The 19,858-nt window shown below is 35.5% G+C and overlaps 2 protein-coding genes and 1 pseudogene across 5 annotated transcripts in view; 2 read left to right on the forward strand and 1 right to left on the reverse strand.

Annotated features, from left to right (window-relative positions):
• The window catches only part of LOC107702871 (actin filament-associated protein 1-like 2), a 42,898-nt gene extending 32,757 nt beyond the window's left edge, over positions 1-10,141 (forward strand). Inside the window, exons 9-15 of the mRNA XM_016505307.1 lie at positions 1,517-1,731; positions 3,166-3,254; positions 3,410-3,533; positions 4,624-4,714; positions 7,419-7,588; positions 8,657-8,767; positions 9,265-10,141. Of these exons, the coding sequence (XP_016360793.1) occupies positions 1,517-1,731; positions 3,166-3,254; positions 3,410-3,533; positions 4,624-4,714; positions 7,419-7,588; positions 8,657-8,767; positions 9,265-9,291 (827 nt within the window). The 3' untranslated portion in view covers positions 9,292-10,141. The remainder of the gene's footprint in view (positions 1-1,516; positions 1,732-3,165; positions 3,255-3,409; positions 3,534-4,623; positions 4,715-7,418; positions 7,589-8,656; positions 8,768-9,264) is intronic.
• Positions 7,135-19,858, reverse strand: part of LOC107702809 (8-oxo-dGDP phosphatase NUDT18-like) — a 21,706-nt pseudogene continuing 8,982 nt past the window's right edge.
• The window catches only part of LOC107702868 (protein FAM160B2-like), a 13,938-nt gene continuing 6,778 nt past the window's right edge, over positions 12,699-19,858 (forward strand). For 2 of the 4 annotated variants that reach the window (XM_016505300.1, XM_016505301.1), the window contains exons 1-10: positions 12,699-12,894; positions 13,745-13,823; positions 13,973-14,139; positions 14,219-14,323; positions 15,201-15,320; positions 15,435-15,653; positions 17,763-17,959; positions 18,072-18,189; positions 18,741-18,817; positions 18,904-19,096. In XM_016505300.1, the coding sequence (XP_016360786.1) occupies positions 12,844-12,894; positions 13,745-13,823; positions 13,973-14,139; positions 14,219-14,323; positions 15,201-15,320; positions 15,435-15,653; positions 17,763-17,959; positions 18,072-18,189; positions 18,741-18,817; positions 18,904-19,096 (1,326 nt within the window). In that variant the 5' untranslated portion in view covers positions 12,699-12,843. Of the gene's footprint in view, positions 12,895-13,744; positions 13,824-13,972; positions 14,140-14,218; positions 14,324-15,200; positions 15,321-15,434; positions 15,654-17,762; positions 17,960-18,071; positions 18,190-18,740; positions 18,818-18,903; positions 19,097-19,858 lie in introns of those variants that run through there. The other 2 variants (XM_016505302.1, XM_016505303.1) reach the window with 2 other exon arrangements.

Raw genomic sequence — 19,858 nt, forward strand, 5'->3', positions numbered from 1 at the left:
TACGCACAGTGCGTACAGCCGTACACCTGCAGGCGCCACTGACTCGGACGGTTGTTGTGGTAATAAACACTGTAAACAGCAACCGTTTGTGTGTCAGCGCTTAATGCGCATCTCCTATATGAAAAGCATTTTAGGCCCTTGGCTTTTGGGGGCCCAAGGCGGTCGCCTACCTTTGCCTAATGGGTAAGTCCGCCCCTGACTATACTCTATGTACTCAGGCATGTAGTGTATAAATTATGTAAGGTTATTTTGTCATTCAGCATCGGAGTCTGGTAGCCCCTCCCCTTCGCTATGTAATTAAAGCTGCGACAGTTGAGTGCACGAAGTGTCCAACATCCCACACTTTGTTCTTTTTCGGTTATTTAAGTGTATCATCCAGGTATTTAAAGTGAACTTTTTCTTTTTGGAATTTTCAGTGTGAACACACTACTCGCACTGATTTTATGGGCATTTTTACCTTTATAAAGCCATTTTTTCTAGACGTGTCCATTATCTTTTGGGTCAAATTCTTACATTTAATCAGGGAATTAGAATAATAAGACATTTGGGCTGTTACCAAGCAAATGAAATCAAATGGTTTTTGCACAATACTCGATAATGTCAAATCGCACATCGTTAAAACAACGATTACGATATTATCGCAGACGATATATATCGCACACCCCTACTTTATACTTTATACTAATTTTTATACATTAAATATAATTAAATATACCATTTACTGTATTTCAAGTAGACTTCCAGTTTACACTACCAGTGGATTTATGCTTATGATTTATATATTACTAGCTCCATTTGCTGTTCGACTTGGTGTTTTGTGATGAGATTTAAAATGTATTGATTCTGATTATGGCTTGTAAGAGAAGCAAGTATGAATTTACAATTCTCTCACACCTTGGAATAATTATCAATAAAACCAGTCAGTTGTTTATCTGTTTCTGTGTGGGTTAAGTGCAATGTGTACAAAAAAGATCAGATTCACTTCCACCCATGTAATATTTACACTAAGGTATTTCACCCAAAATCTGACTATAAACTTGAACATGTTTATAAGTTTATAAGATTTAAAACATAGGCCTGAGTACTACTTCAAAGAAGCCAATAAAAAAGTATTTAATAGGCTAGAATACTAAATTACACTTGTACTTAGTATCTCAATCAAAAGATTAAGAAAAAGTATAGGCCAAATTAACTTTTCTGTAGTGTAAGCCAAGTATACGAAAGTATAATACTGTTAAGTGTATCTCTGATTTATTAAAAAGTAGACTGAAAGTATACTTGTATTTTAAGTTTAAAAGTATACTAATAGCACACTAATAAACTTTTTTGTAAGGAAATGTCCTTGCTTTTTAGCTGCAATTGTACAAAATATTTATACATTGTAAATATTAAGCACTGCAACTTTAAGCACACCAACCAGGTTGCAATTTGAAACGTAATAAGCTACGCAAAAATATAACAGAGCACACAGATTATTTTGAGGCATGTGGACACTTCTGTTTCTCTCTGTCCTCAGCGGGCTTCCTGAACGTGCTGATGAACTGTCAGTGGCAGAGTCTGTGGTGTCGGGTGGAGGCCGGGGTTCTGAAGATGTATCGGGACGAGGCGTCAGAAGAGACCCCTCAATACACGGTTCAGCTCAGAGGGAGTGAGGTGCGACCCGGCCCGGATACAGCACATGCTTACCGCATTACCATCACACAGCACGGGGACCAGATGGCTGTACTAGAGGTACGGTAATGATTCGAGACCCGCTTACCGCTCGTGGAGCTCTGTGATGTGATTTAGAGAAGCTGCACAGTTAAAAACTGGTAACCTGCAACTGTTACCTTAAAGAATTATCTCTAAAAATAGTTTTGTTGTTAAATTATTGTATTGGTTCAGTGATGTTCAGTGAAATAATATTTTTGTCTTAAAACCAGTTTTTTTTTTTTTACCAGATTTTTACTATTTTTAGGTTTCTTTTTTTGTTATGGAGTAGGAAGTGTAATTTTAATATTATTTACAGTGGGTACGGAAAGTATTCAGACCCCCTTCAATTTTACAGTGTAAGTTTCAAGTTTTAATAGTTTTGTTTTTTTGTTTTTTTACTTTTTTTTTAATATTTCTATTAAGCTTCACTTTTTTTTTTTTTTGTCATTATAGTACTTCAGCTTAACCCTATTTTCAGTTAGTTGCCAAGGCATCATTTCCAATTTTTGGTTAAGTTTAATTTATTTAGGTGTTACATTTTTTTTTTTTATCTAATATTTATATTTTATTTTATTTCAAATTCAATTTAAAAACTTGGTTACACTTTACTTGAAGGGGTGTGCATAAGACTGACATGACACCTAGATAATCATGACATGACACATGTCATGAATATGAAGGTTTTTTATGCATGTTTATGACAACTGACATTAAGTGTCATTCATTGTAATTTTTAATGCAAAGATGACATTGTTTGAGATGTCTTTGTTATGGGCTATGGTTACGGGTAAGGGTAGGGGTAGGGTTAGGTTAGGGTTAGGTCAAATAATGTCATATTTGCATTAAAAATGACATAACTGAGTGAATGACACTTAATGACAGTTGTCATAAACATGCATAAAACCTCCTTCATATTCATGACATGTGTCATGTCATGATTATGAAGGTGTCATGTCAGTCTTATGCACACCCCTTCAAGTAAAGTGTTACCAAAAACTTTCGTTAACAATCAAAACGCTGTGTAGTAAATGTTGGGTATCCATTGGCATGAATGAAATCGATCAGATTGAAGGGTTGAAACGTTAGGATATTATTTCTTAAAACGTCTTTTACTGCCTTTACATCATTTTAGGCAAACATTTTCTTTATTGGCATGCAGTATTTTCTTTATTGTGCACATGGTACCTTGGTAATGCCATGTTTTTCTACACATACCATGGTATTACCATGATTTTTTGAATTGTGATGTTGTGGTAATACAATGTTTTTTTAGACATCACATTCCAAACAATACCAAAAAGTACAATAGTGCTTTCATTCATTTTTTTTGTCATGGTACCATATTGGTACCCAGCATTATTTTGGTATCATTAAGGTGATACATGATGATACATATGATTTTTTGTCGTGTTGACCTGTTGTCACTATATTTTGATTGACTGTAGATGTTATTTTTTGTGTGTGAATGTGCAGGCGAGTTGCGCAGATGATAAAGAGCAGTGGGTTCAGCTCCTGCAGGATGGGAGTTCTCCATATCAACACACCAGCCACGAGTCACTGAGGTACGCACACACACACACACATTCACATGCTGTCTGTCTGCTGCAAGTATTCCATATGAACCGAGCATGAATCACTGAACTGCACACACACTCACAGAAATACTCACATTCTTTCCGCATCCTCTTTCCATTCTTCTGTTTCCTCTGTTTCTCAGTGGTCTGAAAAGCCACAGGTGTCCCACCTCAAACATGTACATGGATGACCCCTTTCAGCAGCTGTGTGGTCCATCAGTCCACTCGCAGCCCATCTATTCAAACTCCTCTATACTGGAGCACATGGTACGGTCCAGCAGAATGAAGTGTATTTGACCTGTGTAACCAGTTGAAAACAATATTAATTCTTTGATTTAAGCAAGCTGTTTGGTTTTGTTTACAGTTTATTTAAGTTACATATCACTAGTTATTATTTACTTGTCAGGCTATTTTAAATCAACACAATAAATTTAGTTGTACACTGCCATTCAAACGTTTGGGGTAAGAAAGATTTTATTTGAAAGAAATTAATAATTTTATTCAGCAAGGATATGTTCAATTGATTATTTTGATCAAAAGTGACAGTAAAGATATTTATAATGTTACAAAAGATTTCAATTTCAGATTCAATTCAGATTCTTTTGAACTGAATGTTTCTATTCATTAATATCATAGTTTCCACAAAAAAATGTAGCAGCACAACTGTTTTCAAGCATATTATTATTATTATTTCCGTAAGGATCATGTGACACTGAAGACTGGAGTAATGATGCTGAAAATTCAGCTTTGCATCACAGGAATACATTTTAAATATATTCAAATAGAAAACAGTATTACAGTTTTACTGTATTTTTCATCAGACAAATAAAGAATTGGTGAAGAGACTTCATTCAAAAACATTACAGTAAACCCAAACTTTGGAAGTATAGTATATGTGGGAAACACAATTGGTGCCATGTTGGTGATCAGAATATGACTTTTTTATTTATATTCAATATTTTCAATAGTTTCAACTTTTGTTATTGTTATTTATTTCAACAAAATTTAATAGAAATTGAATGAATGCCATTTGGAGGTTATTGGTCATAACAAGACAATATTTGAGGCTGCAGGTGTTGGGCTGAAAAATAAAAGATTAGTGACATCAGCCAAAAATAAAAAAGGTTTCAGAGCAAGTTATCACATTTTGGTGAAAGATTACAACGACAAACATTTTTAAAATACATGCACTGATTAATTTTTCACAGTATGGATGTACATTATGATAGTACTGTAAATAGAGTCAATTTTGATTTTACGTTGACTTGTTTTGAATTCATGGACAGTCATTGTTCATTGCTACTCTGACAAACTAGCATTACTTATAACTTATACATCTGTTCCATCCATTTTTCAGTTTGAGAAACCTTACACTGGTGGAAACGGAGAATTGGTGTCATCCAAGGATTCTGCCAGCTACAGCAATAATGAAATCTTCAGCAACCACAGTGAGTCAGTCATATTACCCCAGTCACTAAACTTGAGTTGCACTTTTTAAGAAAGGAAACGCATTAAGATCAAAATATACTGTACATTTATAGTTCTCTCTCATTTCATCCCATTTTCTGCCCTCATTGCCTGGTACCACTCACTCTGTCACCAACTTGCTTGTAAAAGTCATTTTAAAACTCCTTTTGCTTTCATGGGAATTTTGAATCCACTCTAACCTCATTGCCTTAAGGCTTAAGCAGATCAGCATCATCATATCATCAGTCTTTCCAGCTCATTATATTTTCTCATAAAATCTTTGGGAATACAGTAATGCATTTGTTCAATAAAATGAGAGATGCAAATGGTCGTTGGAAGTTGACCACCTATATCGCCTATAGGACCGGCCGCTCCTGTGACCAAACATAAATTTCCCTCTTGAGCTCAAAACATATGATTAAGAAATACATACGGCTTTCCTAACCATCACTCCCTTATCCACAGCAAATACTTGACAATTCAGGGGTATCTGCTTTTAATTTGAACAGTGCTAAATAATTATATAGTGGCTAAGTGCAACTTTCCATGCTCTTGGTTTATGGATTTGCATAACATCGCAGAGCATCATTTTGTGCCGACGTGCCTTTTCGCATGTTTTATTTGCTTAATAAGGCCAGTGTGACCTAAATAACACACTATAATATTACACTCTTAGGCAATGTTTAGATGCTCTGATGTTTTCGTACACAAACTGACACGATGTGGTGTTTCTAATGATTTTGATGTATTTGATCATGATTATGGATCTGTTTTCGGTGCTGTTTTTCTCATCAGGTTTGTCAAATGCAATTTAGCAGGAAATACCATCTGTGCCAAGCGTGTGTGGTGATGGTCAGTGGAGATATTTGATCGTATTTATCATGGAAATATTTACCACAAAGTGCCATGCAAAATTATATTTATGCTAGGATCGATTAAGAAGCGGCCTAGTGCCGTCAGTAGGGCATTTAAGGATATGTATTTTAACTGTGGAAATGAGTTTAGGAGGGAAATCCAATGTAGTCGACATATACTACTATTTAAAAATTTGGGGTTGGTAAGATATTTTAATGAAGGAATGAGTGCTTACCAAGGCTACATTTATTTGGTCCAAATACATCAAAACAGTAATATAGTGAAATATTACTGCAATACAATTACAGTTTAAAACAACAAAAATGTAATTTATTCCTGTGATCAAAGCTGAATTTTCAGCATCATTACTCTGGTCTTCAGTGTCACATGATCCTTCAGAAATCATTCTGATATTTTGATTTGCTGCTCAAGAAACGGTTATTATTATTATCATCAATGTTGAATACAGTTGTGCTGCTTATATTTTTGTGGAAACTGTGATAAAAACAAATTTCAGGATTGTTTGATGAATAGAAAGTTTAAAAGAACATATTTTATTTGAAATAGAAACTTTATAAATGTCTTTACTGTTGATGTAATGCATCCTTGCTGTGTTAATTTCTGTAAAAAACACTTAGTTTTTACTGACCCTTAAACTTTTGAATGCTAGTGTATGAGCTGTGTTTAGTAAGAAAGCGTCAGCGTGTGAGCGTGTGTTTTATAGTCTTGTGTACTATAGGGCATGTGAGGTGAGGTTTAGACTCTTTGTGTTTCTGGACTGTCTCAGCAGAGGAGGGCAACACACTCTTGCTCCCATTTTGGTAGGGATCAGCGGCGGCTGGCGCTTTTTTCTCCAGTGTGGTTTTGGAAGCAGTGCAGGGATGTAGCCTTGTGGTGTACACACAGGCACACACGCACGCACGCACGCGCACACACACACACACACACACACACACACACATCCTCTAAGACTCTTCAGTCAAAACCATGAGAATATCATGTTTTCTTTTTGAACCCAACTTTCCAGAACATGCTCTATTCAGGGAGATTAAGAGAGGGTGAAAAGTAGAAAAGTGAATCAACATCCACAAACCCATGAAAAATCAAATAAACTCTCTTAAAACACTTTTCATTCTTAAACTATTTTAATATGCCTATTCACAATGTCCAACAGTGGACACACATGCATTAGAGGGGAATTCCGTTCTTTTTTTCTTTTTTTTTTTCTCAAAGTCATGAAGATTTCCACACATTGTCATCTCAAATGATGTACAGTGATTACAGCTTAATTGGAAACTACACACACAAAAAATTCAGCTTACAAGTTAATATCAGTGGTTGGCTTTTATACAAAAAAAAATTGCATACAGTACAGTTCAACATTTTTATTCTTTTATTTTTTTTATTAATTAAATCGATCGAAAGTGACGGTAAAAACGTTTATAATGTTAAAAAAGATTTATATATCAAATAATTTTGAATTAATTTAACTTTCTGTTCATCAAACAATCCTAAAAAAAAATGCATCACGATAATAATAAGGCAGAAGAAATGTTTCTTGAACAACAAATCAGCACATTATACTGATTTCTGAAGGATCATGTGACACTGAAGACTGGAGTAATGATGCTGAAAATACAGCTTTGACATCACAGGAATAAATTACATTTTAAAATATATTCAAATAGAAACGTTATTTAAAGTTAATGCGATAATATTTCACAGTATTACTGTTTTTGCTGTATTTTTGATCAAATAAATGCAGCCTTGGTGCATGAGAGACTTCAGAAATCATAGGTGATTGGTAGTGTATATTATATGTGTTTTTAGGTACAAAACTGTTTGAGATTGAGAGGGGTGTGCAGAAGCTGGACCTGACAGGAAAAAGACGAGTGCAGTTGCGAGCGGGGTCAGAGGTCAACCTCGTGAGCGTGGGGACGAAGCCAGCCAAACGGTATTCCTTCAGACGCTCCCTCGCTTTCTGCACCGAGCGAGCACAGGTAACTACCCTCCGACTCATCCTTCCCTTACAATAAAAGATTGTATAAGATTGTGATAATATCAGATTATAATACTGTGGCACTTTAATATTATATCACATTATTTACATTGCCTTTACAATTTTTTTTACCCGTCTTTATAGTTTTTTATTCATTTTTATTTCAGTTTTAGTTATCTTAGTACATCAAGTTAACCCTAACCCTAACTAAATAAAAATGAGAACTATTGCCTTAGCAACTAGCTGAAATGAAATAAGTTTCAGTGAAAGTGAAAGTCACGTGACGTGTGGCCAAGTATGGTGTCCCATACTCGGAATTTGTGCTCTGCATTTAACCCATCCAAGTGCACACACACAGCAGCGAACACACACCCGGAGCAGTGTATTAACATTTATTTTATTTCAAGTAACACATTTTTTATGGCTTTAGTTTTACTTAATGATATTACCACGGTAATCTTGGTACATGGCAAAAAACATGGTAATACCATAGTATTTTGTAAGGGCTGATAAGAGCAGTTTAAAGTGTCAGTTGTGTGTCAGTAGATGACTGAACCGCTGAAGTTTTGTTATTACACTGCCACCTGTTGTTTGGATTGTGTAACTGCAACACTTTGCAACAAGCAAATGTTGATTTGCACGATCAATTACACGAGACAAAGAAGAGATTATTTTGATTTAGGTCATTTTTAGTTCATTTCAGTATTTTTCAATATCTTCCGCATTTTATTCCAAATGAAAAGATTCTTGGTTACTTGTCCTCTTTGATGCTTTGTTTGTCGGTTGTTGCTGCCGTTGTGAGTTCAGTAATTACAGTGGGTTGGATTGGGAGCCACTTCCTCCCAGAGGAGCCGAGAATAAAGCTCAGATAAGAGCTGTTTTAACCCACCATTACACCCTACTTCATCAAGCAATGATGAGTGGACTCACTGGAGGAGTCTGATGACTTTTGAAATGTGTGGCTGTGACTCTTGTCTGAGTCATTTAGGATATTTCACCATTTCATCCTATAAAAGGAAATAACACATACTCACTCTTGAACACTCACGTCTGGTTTTGTCTCTTAAAGGGGGGCTTTCTGACCCCACTCTTGAGAAGAACTGCCTCGGCAAAAAGCACCCTAAAGAAAGCTCCATCTGCCCTGTTTATGGAGCATGGCAGGGTCTTCCAGAGGAGGACGGTAAGATTCCTTCAGCATGAGCACAATGAACAGACTACCTCATGAATTTATGATTGTATTGGATTTCCAGATGACTCAGTAGATGAACTCTTAATGAAGCTGACTTTGACTTTATTAAACGGACAAACAGTTAAAACACTCTCAAAAATGTTTTCTTTTGTATTCCACAGTAGAAATCAAACTAATGATTAAGGCCCTGTTTACACCTGGAATTAAGATGTGTTTTTTCAATCTGATCACAAGTGGACAACACTGAATACAGGTGTAAACGGGGACTGAAACATTTTGAGTTCATGTACTTCTGACCACTTCCAGACGTAGTCGAAAAAGCATTATTATTAATTTATTATTCAATTATTTAGAATTGAAAGTAAAGGTAAAATTACAACTGAAAAAAAAACCTAATTCAAAATATTTCTAAAAAGTATTATAGTACTGTATATAATAGTAAACTAACACCACTATGACCCTTAACCTCTTTCTGATTGTGTTTGTAGGAGTGGGAAACCAAAGCTTCAGGTTGACATCAAGAGAAGACTCTCCCACATTCCCCTCATATTGTCAATATAATATTGCACTGAAAATAATATTCTTTCCAAGCATGTGGATCATGCAGTGATTTAGATTTGTAAAGTTTTTTGTTCTTTTTTGGGGGGTTCTTGGTACGTTTAAGAAGATAACACAAGATCACACAAACTCTTTATCAGCATATTCTGTCCATAGGCAAGCATTCATCTTCACACACAGGGTTGCAAGATTGTTAGGGAGCAACTGCAAAACATTTTACATTTGTAAATATCTATTGAGATGATGCTGATGTACATTTCTATGTCTAGAGAGTGGCACATTTAAATGAAGTGGAGTTTTATGTTTATCATCATAGCACAGTATTTATCCTTATGTAAATCACTTTGCACTGTTTTGAACCCGTCCTAAACTGTGTTTGCGGTTTTCAGGAAGGCATTGTCATGGTCAAAATCAGGAATCGTCAGTGTGAAGATCAGTAACTGATCATTGATTGTTGAAAAGTAATTACCTCTTTCTTTTTTTTATTTTCACAAGACTCACAAATCTGTGGTAATTTATCAATTTATACTTTTTTTATTCCAATGCACATGCAGTATATTAAGTGTTGAGCTTTTCTAATGATGTGCCTTAACCATATTTTTGTATCCATGTTTTTATGAAGCATTGATTTGTCTTTACAGCTGAAGAGATTTTGCTGGTATTGATCCCACTCACTTCAGGAAAGCTTTTTCTGTATAGTTTGGTAGCTTGGTTAAGACAAGGATGGCCTAACATTGCTGTACAAAAGATAACTGTGGAGAACAAAAACACCACTGATGAACATATTTGTACAATAAATAAAGTAATGCTGGATAAAGCTATGAATCTTGTTCTTCTTTCCTGCTTGTTTTCTCTAGAATCATTCTGAGGATGTCAAACAATGCTGTTAGCATCCTGTCTGTAGTGCAAAACAGCAAGAGTTTGCATTTTAATGTTCTGTGATGTAAAATGGTATCACATTTGATCATTTATGGTTGCCACAATGCGGCCAAAAGAAACAACACAAGTGCGTTCTGATGATTTCATTCAACAGGAACAGTGGGGATCTCTACTGTTAAAGGAATATAGATTGACAAGTTAAACTCGGCTGACCATTTTAAAGCTTCTTGGATTGATGTACACTAACATACTTTCAAAAAGAGTACTTATTATGGAAATAATATACTTTAAAAGAACATACTTCAAAAGCGTGAACTGAACGCAATGTTTTCTGGCAATTGCAATTAGATGAAAATGTATTTGTTGACACTCATTTTAAATACTTCTAATTAAGCGTGCTTTTTAACACACTTAAGTAGGACTTTTTTTACTCACACAATTACTTATTGCCTTTAAAACTCGCTCTGCCTCCCAAAGTTCATACTATTAATCCTACATAGTATGTGAGATTAGAATAAGTGTGTCCCAAAGCATAGCCTATGTTGAAAAGAGTATGCCAAAAGTCCCCGGATGGTCTACTATTTCAGGTTGGTTTTTATAGCTTATATGTTCTTTGGGCTTTTGTCTGGCATTTCAATTAAATTTCTTGTTGACTGTGTTTTATTTGTCTATCATCTATGTAAGCTGTTAGCCAATGTGCTACAAGGCTAACATATTCATTTGGACAGAGTGATTAACTGATTTATAGTGTTGTCACGATACTGGAATTTCTACAATACATTGAAAAATACTGATATTCAATACCATATTTTGATACCACTAGGAAAAACTGCTACAACATTAGGGGCATAAAATATTAGGTTTTTATTGAAAGATAGCCTAAATAAAACAAGGCTAGATCATGACAGTAAGGTATATTTTTACATTAAAGAAAACTTTTTGAAGTAAAACGCTGGAGAAAAACTTATGGACTTGCATAGTTTCATTCAAATTTATTTAGAGGGAATTAAAATTTAAAGTAAAGTCGATTTATAATGTAATGCTAAATGACATAGCATGTGTTGCAGTAGAATATATAAAATAATATATATTTTCAGCCTCATTTTATGCTAAGAAGCCACATCAGAGCACAAAAGGAAATTATTTCAAACACTTGACTGACGTTATGAAGTGAGTTTGGCGTAAAAATATGTTATTAAATGTGTATTTTGTTGGACAACAGGTTTACAAATGCTTCTCAATACACTGTGGTGTGTGTGAACTCACTGTCAGAGAGAACCCAGCAAACATGTTAATGTGGGGCCCACATGGGGTTACACATGGGCTACAGGGGTACAGAGTGGGCATGGGCTCAAAATGGGCATCTTATCTGGGGCCCACTTGGGTGACCCCCGCTAGGACCCACATGGGTGAACTCAGGTGGGCTCCCCATGTGGTTCCTAGTTGGGTCATTAATGGGAAATGTGTGCTTGGGCTCAAAATGGACTAGGGGACTCAATTTGTTTTATCAAATATACAAAAGAGAGAGAAAAAGCGCAGCTGGTATCGGTGTATCGATGCTGCGAAAAAACAAAAACAAGTATTATATATTTCAGTATCGATAAATATCGAAAAATCGATATTTCTGACAACACTACTGAGGTGTAGAAAGCTGATAGCACACGTACATAACGGAGACGTCTGTTTGACGTCTGCATACATCTGCAAGACTTTTAGTGTGTTTGTTCATCTGCAGTATAGGACGTCTCCTATCAGATGTCAAATAGACGTCCAGAAGATGTCTTTAATATGTTTATGATTTAGAATGTTTGTAAAACTGACATCTTATAGGCCTATCTATCAGATGTTTGTACACAGCAGACGCTTTCCAGATGAAGCGCTCTTTAACAGACATCTTGCAGACGTACGTGCGCTATCATCTCTGATTCTTGCTCAACTGATTTGCCAAACACTAGCTAACATTACAGTAACAGATGATATCTATCATATCTAGATAAAAAAGCAAGCTAGTACAATTTACAATATTGTTCTGAATAACGTTCATGTATTTACATAATTATGACGCACATTTTATTGATTAAGTTATTTTATTTTGCCAAAACTACACACTGTATACACTGTGAACAATAAGCTTACTAGTTAGAAAAAAAGCAGCCATTAAAGTGTATTCTAAAAGTACTAATATTTTACTAATATATTTTTAAAATTTGAAGTACGCTACAAATGTACACTCAACACAATTAAGTACACTTATTTTCCACAAGAGTAACGGTCCACATTATGAAATTTCATTAAAACCCTCATTAAATCTAAATTAGGTACCTTATGTTGTTAGTGTTATGGTGTTTATCAAGTCTATTTCAAAACATTTTCTGCGGTGCACTTGATAACGTTGAGATATGGAGATAAATGCTGCATAAATTGAAAAGTGAATGTTTATTTTTTGTGATATTTCCCAGTCTACTCTGTAGTGTGCGCTGTCTTGTCAGTAGTGTTCACTATCGCTACTGCAGGCAGATCCAGTCGCTCAAGCTCAGCAGCCACATAAACAATGTTTACAAACTACACCAGCGCTATATAATGGATATAAGGATGTCCCAGACCTCACACAGAATTTGATAAGGTCAGCCATGGACATGTTTAATAAAGTGACGGCTTTTCTGCAGCAGGCCTTGGAAACAGTGAGTAAACACTGACTTCTGAATGTCTTCAAACTAGCCTGTTAGCTTAGCCTAGCTAATGTAGAACAACTCAAGAGACTGAAACCTGTTGCATGATACAGTGAAACTTTATTGAAATGCTACAGACGTATATGACGGCTGTATATGAACGAAATATGCGATTAAAATGACTGCCAGCGTGTTGTCATGTAGTTCAGTGCTTTGTATGAAGATGTATACAGTGTCTTTAGCTTTTGTGCTACAGTGGTTGAACACATAGTGCACTAAACACTAGATTGCGTTGGTTTACTGTCTTTTATTGTTTATTAAGTCCATAGATGCGATTTTTATAAATATTGAAGGATATGTGTGTGTTTTTTTATTGACCTCACACTGTTGGGTTTGTCATTTGAGAGTTTGTTCACGTGGAAGGTGGAAAAATGAGCAGGTCTGGACAAGTTTCTGACAGGAAGAGGAAAGAATGTACTTAAAACCACCCAAAAAAAAAAAATATATATCTCCATAAACATACATAAAATATTTGAAGACCTAAACCACACCTAAAATGCCTTGCCATTATAAAATAAACCAAGTGGCAAAACAATTATTTGTACACATTATTGCATTATATATAAAAATGATAAACATTTCAACAGTAGTGTATATAAAATATAAATATATAAATATGAATATTTTCTATGAATTTAGCCTTGTTTTCTGCTTATTACTCAGGACTACCTTTATGTTTCACAGTGAAGAATTTTGCATTTATAGGAACTCAGTGTTGATATTAATAATCATATAGAATTAATAATAGTAATGAAAGTGTAACTGCAGTAAAATACTGTTGATTCTGTTCTGATTCTTACAGACCGAGCCTTCGATAAACCTGCTGGACTCTTTTGTGGATCACTGGAAAGCAATAACCAACTATTACATAGAAACAACAGGTAAAACTACAAGTGTAGATTCACGTTAAGCAATAATTTACTTTGTGTTTGAGATTATAACACAAAAAATGTAATTATGCCATACCTTAGGGAAAAAAAAGAGGAAATGAAAAGAAAGTTTCAGTTGTATGTTTGTCTCATGCACAAAGATGAGTCTCGTCCAGTGAAGCAGACAGACATCCCATGGCGGCTCAGACAGATGCTGGACATCCTGGTGTTTGAGGAGACACAGCAAGGAGAGGAAACGGGTCCCTGCATGGAGTACCTGCTCCAGCACAAATTACTAGAGACTCTTTGCACGCTGGGAAAAGCACAGGTATGAAAACACAGACTCAAGACAGAGATTAAAGCTATTCAAAGCTGTAAATGAACTGAAATATTGCTTCTTTGTGCAGTATCCTCCTGGCATGAGTAAACAAGTGATGCTGTTCTTCTCTAAAGTCCTGAGCCAGATTCAGAAACCTCTGCTGCATTTAATCAACGTCTATCGGCCCGTACAGGTATGACATTATCAGTAGGAACTGTTACTATATGGAAAAGAGCTGCGTGAAAATGTTTAAAACATTGTGCTTTTGTGTCAAAATAACTGTTTGAAAATTTTGGAGTTGGTAATATTTTTTTATATTTTTAAAAGAAGGCTCCTTTGCTGACCAAGGCAGCATTTATTTGATCGGAAATACAGTAAAAACAGTAATATTGTGAAATATTATTACAATTTAAAGTATCTGTTTTCTATTTGAATGTATTTTATACTTGTGATGCAAAGCTGAATTTTCAACATCATTACTCATTATCATTCTAATATGCTGATTTGCTTAAGAAACGTTTATTATTATTATTATTATCAAAGATGAAAACTATGCTGCGTAATATTTTAGTGGAAATTGTGATACATTTAAAAATATATATTATTTTTTATTAATATAAAGTTCAAATGAACAGCATTTATTTTAAATAGAATTTTTTTCCTGTCACTTTTGATTAATTTAATGCATCCTTGCTGAATAAAAAATTTTGTTTAAAAAAAATCTTGCCATTCCTTAACTTTTGAACAGTAGTGTAAGTAATGATAGAATTTTTTTATGTGAATGATTCCACTTATAACAGTGAACAGCAATAAATATTATTATTTATAATTTAACATCTATTTTTTATTTAATTTTGTTCAGAGCTTAATTCTGTACACTTTCTATCACCAAGATTTTTATTTTTGTTAGAGAATTTTAACATTTGGATAGCATATATAGTAGAATCACAATTTTTTTTTTTATGAAATGAAGCCTGCAGTGCTTGAATGAAAAAATAGGTTACATTACTGTGAAGTGGACATTCAAATATAAAGTCTATTTTTCTTTTTTTTGTCACTCTCTGTTATAGAAACTGATCCATTTATGTGGACTCCCTGATTCAAAGACTGAAACAGAGGAGTCTCAGTTTTTATTTGCTGTTTGCACTCGCGTCAAAAAAGACCCTTATGTCCTCAACTATATCCTTGAGGTACTTTCTTCGTCATGTCCTCTTTCACCACTGTGTTGACTGTCATTTAAACTCATTTAGAATGTGAAGCTGTGATAAATGAATAACGAACACATCTACATCTCCATCGCAAAGATTACCAAAGACTCTCAGAAGAGGTGCAGCTCTACCTCAGACGAGGCTTTGAAGGAGGGCTGCAGTGGAGCCTCCAGTCCTGAGAGGGCTCCCTCTCCGCCTCCTCCCTCTTCCAACGCTACCTCCTCCTGTTCGGCCCGCAGTGGAGCTCATCCCTCCAGCTCACCTCAGACAGCCACAGGCATTATCCCTGTACTCATGCACCTGGGGAAAAGTCAGGTGAGTCATCGTGAAGAGATATATGACAGGCTGGATGTGCAGCCCAACAGAATGTGTGAACGGAGAAAGTTTTTAAGGCTTATTTACACCAAGTTCAGTTTTTAACCAAGTTAATTTAAAATTACACAATGCATCCCAAATGAGCCCACAGATGACTGCATCTGAATATTTTTACTGAAAAAAAAAAAAATACTTGCGGCGCATGCTGTTTAAGACTAGAGATACCGATATATCGATTTACCGATATTTTCCCCGATATTTACGCATTTTACAATAATCGGATATCGGTTTTGTAATATCGGATTCACAGATAAACGCCGCCATCTTGTGGATGTTTTGAGAATTGCGCATCTGAGGGGAAACAAGACAACAACGGTGTGCACGGGGTACTTGATTTACTGTAGTTAGTAAACTTTATTTAACATAACAGCCATTAATGCACAAATTAGATGTATTACATAAATGCCTGATATGCAGTTTATGCAGCTTGGCTCGAAGAAATAGAGACGAACTCACGGAGTCACGTAAAATAATCCGTCAAGTCCTGTCCCAATAAAGACGTAACTTTGCGTGAATTAAATAATATGCAACCATGAATGGGCGCATGTTGGAAATAAAAGTGCTGAATTTAATTCGCTCTCTGTTGTTTATGCTGCTCATCGTCTCATGAAGTCGGAGTCACGTAGGCTAAGATAATCCGTCAAGTCCTCTCCCAATAAAGACGTAACTTTGCATTAATTAAATAATACAGCCATGAATGAGTGCATGTTGGAAATAAATAAGCTAAATTTAATTCTCTGTCTGTTGTCTATGCTCATTATTAGTCTCGTGAAGCCGCTTTCATATTGCTGTTCACTCACCGGGTTGATGATAAATATCGGTTCTGCATATCGGTTATCGGGCACATAAACATGCAAATAATTGGTATCGGTATCGGTTATAAAATATCAATATCGGTCGATCACTATTTAAGACTTGAATATATGTAGATAAAACAAAAACAAACAAACAAAAAATCCTGAATGTATGTACACCACAACGAAGGAGAGATATTTTAGTTATTAATATTTTTCACAAAACTATATGCACATTTGGTGTATAATTGTAACTAAAATTAGGGTGCTAAAGTAAAATAATTTCACAATTATAATATAAATGATAATTAAGTTATAAATTAATATGATTGCATTCAACTAAATAATGTTATATAATATAATGTAATGTAATATAATAATAATAATATAAAATAAATAATATAATGTAATATAATATAATAATATAAAATAACTTAATTAATATCTTAGGTTAACATGTTAACTTTGACAGGCCTAAAAATACATTATTTAAAATCTTTGTCTTTCAGCTCTTCTGGCCCCTTGGTTTATAAAAAAAAAAAAAGAAAAGAAAAGCTTGCTAAAGAATAAAGTATTTAATTTATTTTTAATTATTAATATACATTTTGTTTGTTAAATTTAATTACTTGATTAGTAATCATTAATTTTGTCTGGTGAAGGCCTAGAAGATGGCCACAACCTCATTGTTTTTAAAGAAGTAATAAGAAATTAAATGAAATAAGAAATTAAAGAAAGGTAATTTATCTTGTGTATTTCCTACTTTTCGAATCTGGAGCAATTTATTTTTGTACACTTTTAAGCACCATTTTTAACTTTTCGACAACATGTACAGTAGAGTCACCAGATTTTGACATGAAATGAAGCACTCAACGTTTCTATGAAAAATTAGGTTGCAATACACTCTGAGAAGTGGACCCTCAAAAATTATGCCTAATTTACACCCTCTTGTCACTCTCTGTTTGATAAAACATTAAATAAAATACAATTGTTTGCAACATATTTGTAAAAATACAGTTTATAGTTTAGTGATGTGTTGTGCATTAAAGCCAATGAATTTCACTTTCATTATCAAGTATAAAATGGCAAATATGCAACTTGGTGTGGATAGTTTTTGTGTAAAATCTAATTTGTAAACTTCTGTGAAATTTATCTTGTGTTTGAACACGTCTTAAGAGTTGGCCAGACAGCTGTACACAGAGCACTGGAGTTCATAATCATTGTTTTTAATGAGACTCTCTGTGCCTCTCGCTCTTAGAAAAGTCGTGTTGTGCTCAGATCCATGGAAAGTTTGCTGCTGCTGGTCAGTTTACCACAGGAGGACACTGGACATCTGCTGGCCGAGGGAACGCCACTGTGTCATCTACTCGCTCAGAGACTGACTGAACTTTACTGCCTCATACCCTCATCACTCGACCCTGCAGACATTCACAGCTACTCCGGCACACAGTGGAGGTGTGTGTTTGTTATCAAGTGATGAAGTGTTTACACTCACTTTATTTGTGGACATGTTTCTTATCTGCTTATTGTAAACATTCATCCTGAAGATGTGTTACTGGTTTTGCAGGGATCATTTCACACAGGACAGTACAGAGGAGAGCCAGTCGTTTCCTAGCAGTGAGAACGTCCAGAGGTTCTTCTGTTTTTTGGACTACTGCAATGAGCTCATCAAGGAAGCACCAAGGGTTTGACAAAATCATTATTTTTGTGCTGATCATGTATGTGTGTTTGCTTTAGTACGAAAAATGTCCTGAATAAAATTGACTGCTGAGTGTAAGATACTTTTTCCTGTTTCCAAAAATTGCTAATAGTACACTAGCTTGAAACAACCTCAAAAATGTTTTAAAGGGGTCATATGATGTTGCTAAAAAGAACATTATTTTGTGTATTTGGTGTAATGAAATGTGTTTATGCGGTTTAAAGTTAAAAAAACACATTATTTTCCACATACTGTACATTATTGTTTCTCCTCTATGCCCCGCCGTTTTGAAACGATTTTTACAAAGCTCATTGGTCTGAAAAGCGAGGTGTGCTGTGATTGGCCAGCTATCCAGAGACTTTAGTCTTTGCAACTTTACAGATCTTCTTTATGCACCAAGAGCTTGTAACACTCCAAAGAGAAAGGAAAAATTGAAATCGCATCATATGACCCCTTTAATATACTTTTGTGTCATACTAATTATAAACGTATTGCACATAATTATGCATGTTTGTATGCATGTATGTTTTCCTGTAGGTACTTGGTGTTAAATTGGCCAGAGCAATTCACCTTCAGTGGCTTAAAGGAGTCACTCAGCCTCATCTGCTTCAGATGTGAGTAGAAAACATTCATCAGAATTGTGAGCGTGCAGCATGACAGGAAGAGTGATGTTAATTTTTCTTAAACTCTGGTTGTCCAGGTCAGAGGCTGAGATCCTGGTACACACTGCTCTGCTGTCCTGTTCCGTACGTCACATACATTCTCCTGCGCTCCTGGAGGAACTGGTTCAGTTTCTGCTTGGCAGCGACACACATTGCGAAAAGCAACAGGACACACACACACACATTCTACGTTACCGCCTTATTGAAAACTGCAACCATATCTCAGACGAGGTAACTGGGCCAAATGATTAAAGGGATAGTTAATTCAAAAATGAAAATTACCCCATGATTTACTAACTCTCAAGCCATCCTAGATGCCTCAAGCCTCCAAGCCATCCTAGAGAAGTGACTTTCTTCTTTCAGACAAATACAATCAGAGTTATATAAAAAAAAATGTCCTGGCTCTTCCAAGCTTTATAAGGGCAGTGAATGGCTGTTAAGATTCAGTAGTCCAATAGAAGTCCAATATGTGGAAAGTGTATCCATCCATCATAAAAAGTGCTCCACACGGCTCTGGGGGGTTAATAAAGGCCTCCTGAAGCGAAGCGATGCATTTGCGTAAGAAAAATATCCATATTTAAAGGAGTCATGATGTTGCTAAAAAGAACATTATTTTGTGTATTTGGTGTAATGAAATGTGTTTATGCGGTTTAAGGTAAAAAAAAACACATTATTTTCCACATACTGTACATTATTGTTTCTCCTCTATGCCCCGCCTTTCTGAAACGCGTTGATTTTTACAAAGCTCATCGGTCTAAAAAGCAAGGTGTGCTGTGATTGGCCAGCTATCCAGTGCATTGTGATTGGCCGAATACCTCAAGCCGTCACACACGGCGGCCTAGAGTGAGCAGAGGCCGGGGGCTAGCGCGAGAAACCGCCGGAGGGCTAGAGTGAGCAGAGGCGGTGGGCTTGATAACGGCGCGGCCGGCAGATTCGACGAAGGAGGCTTGCGGCAACCACATGTGACGACCCCGGGCTGGACTCCGCTTCGTC

This window comes from Sinocyclocheilus anshuiensis, unplaced genomic scaffold, assembly GCF_001515605.1.
Source record: "Sinocyclocheilus anshuiensis isolate Anshui unplaced genomic scaffold, SAMN03320099.WGS_v1.1 scaffold366, whole genome shotgun sequence".
Lineage (NCBI taxonomy): Eukaryota > Metazoa > Chordata > Actinopteri > Cypriniformes > Cyprinidae > Sinocyclocheilus > Sinocyclocheilus anshuiensis.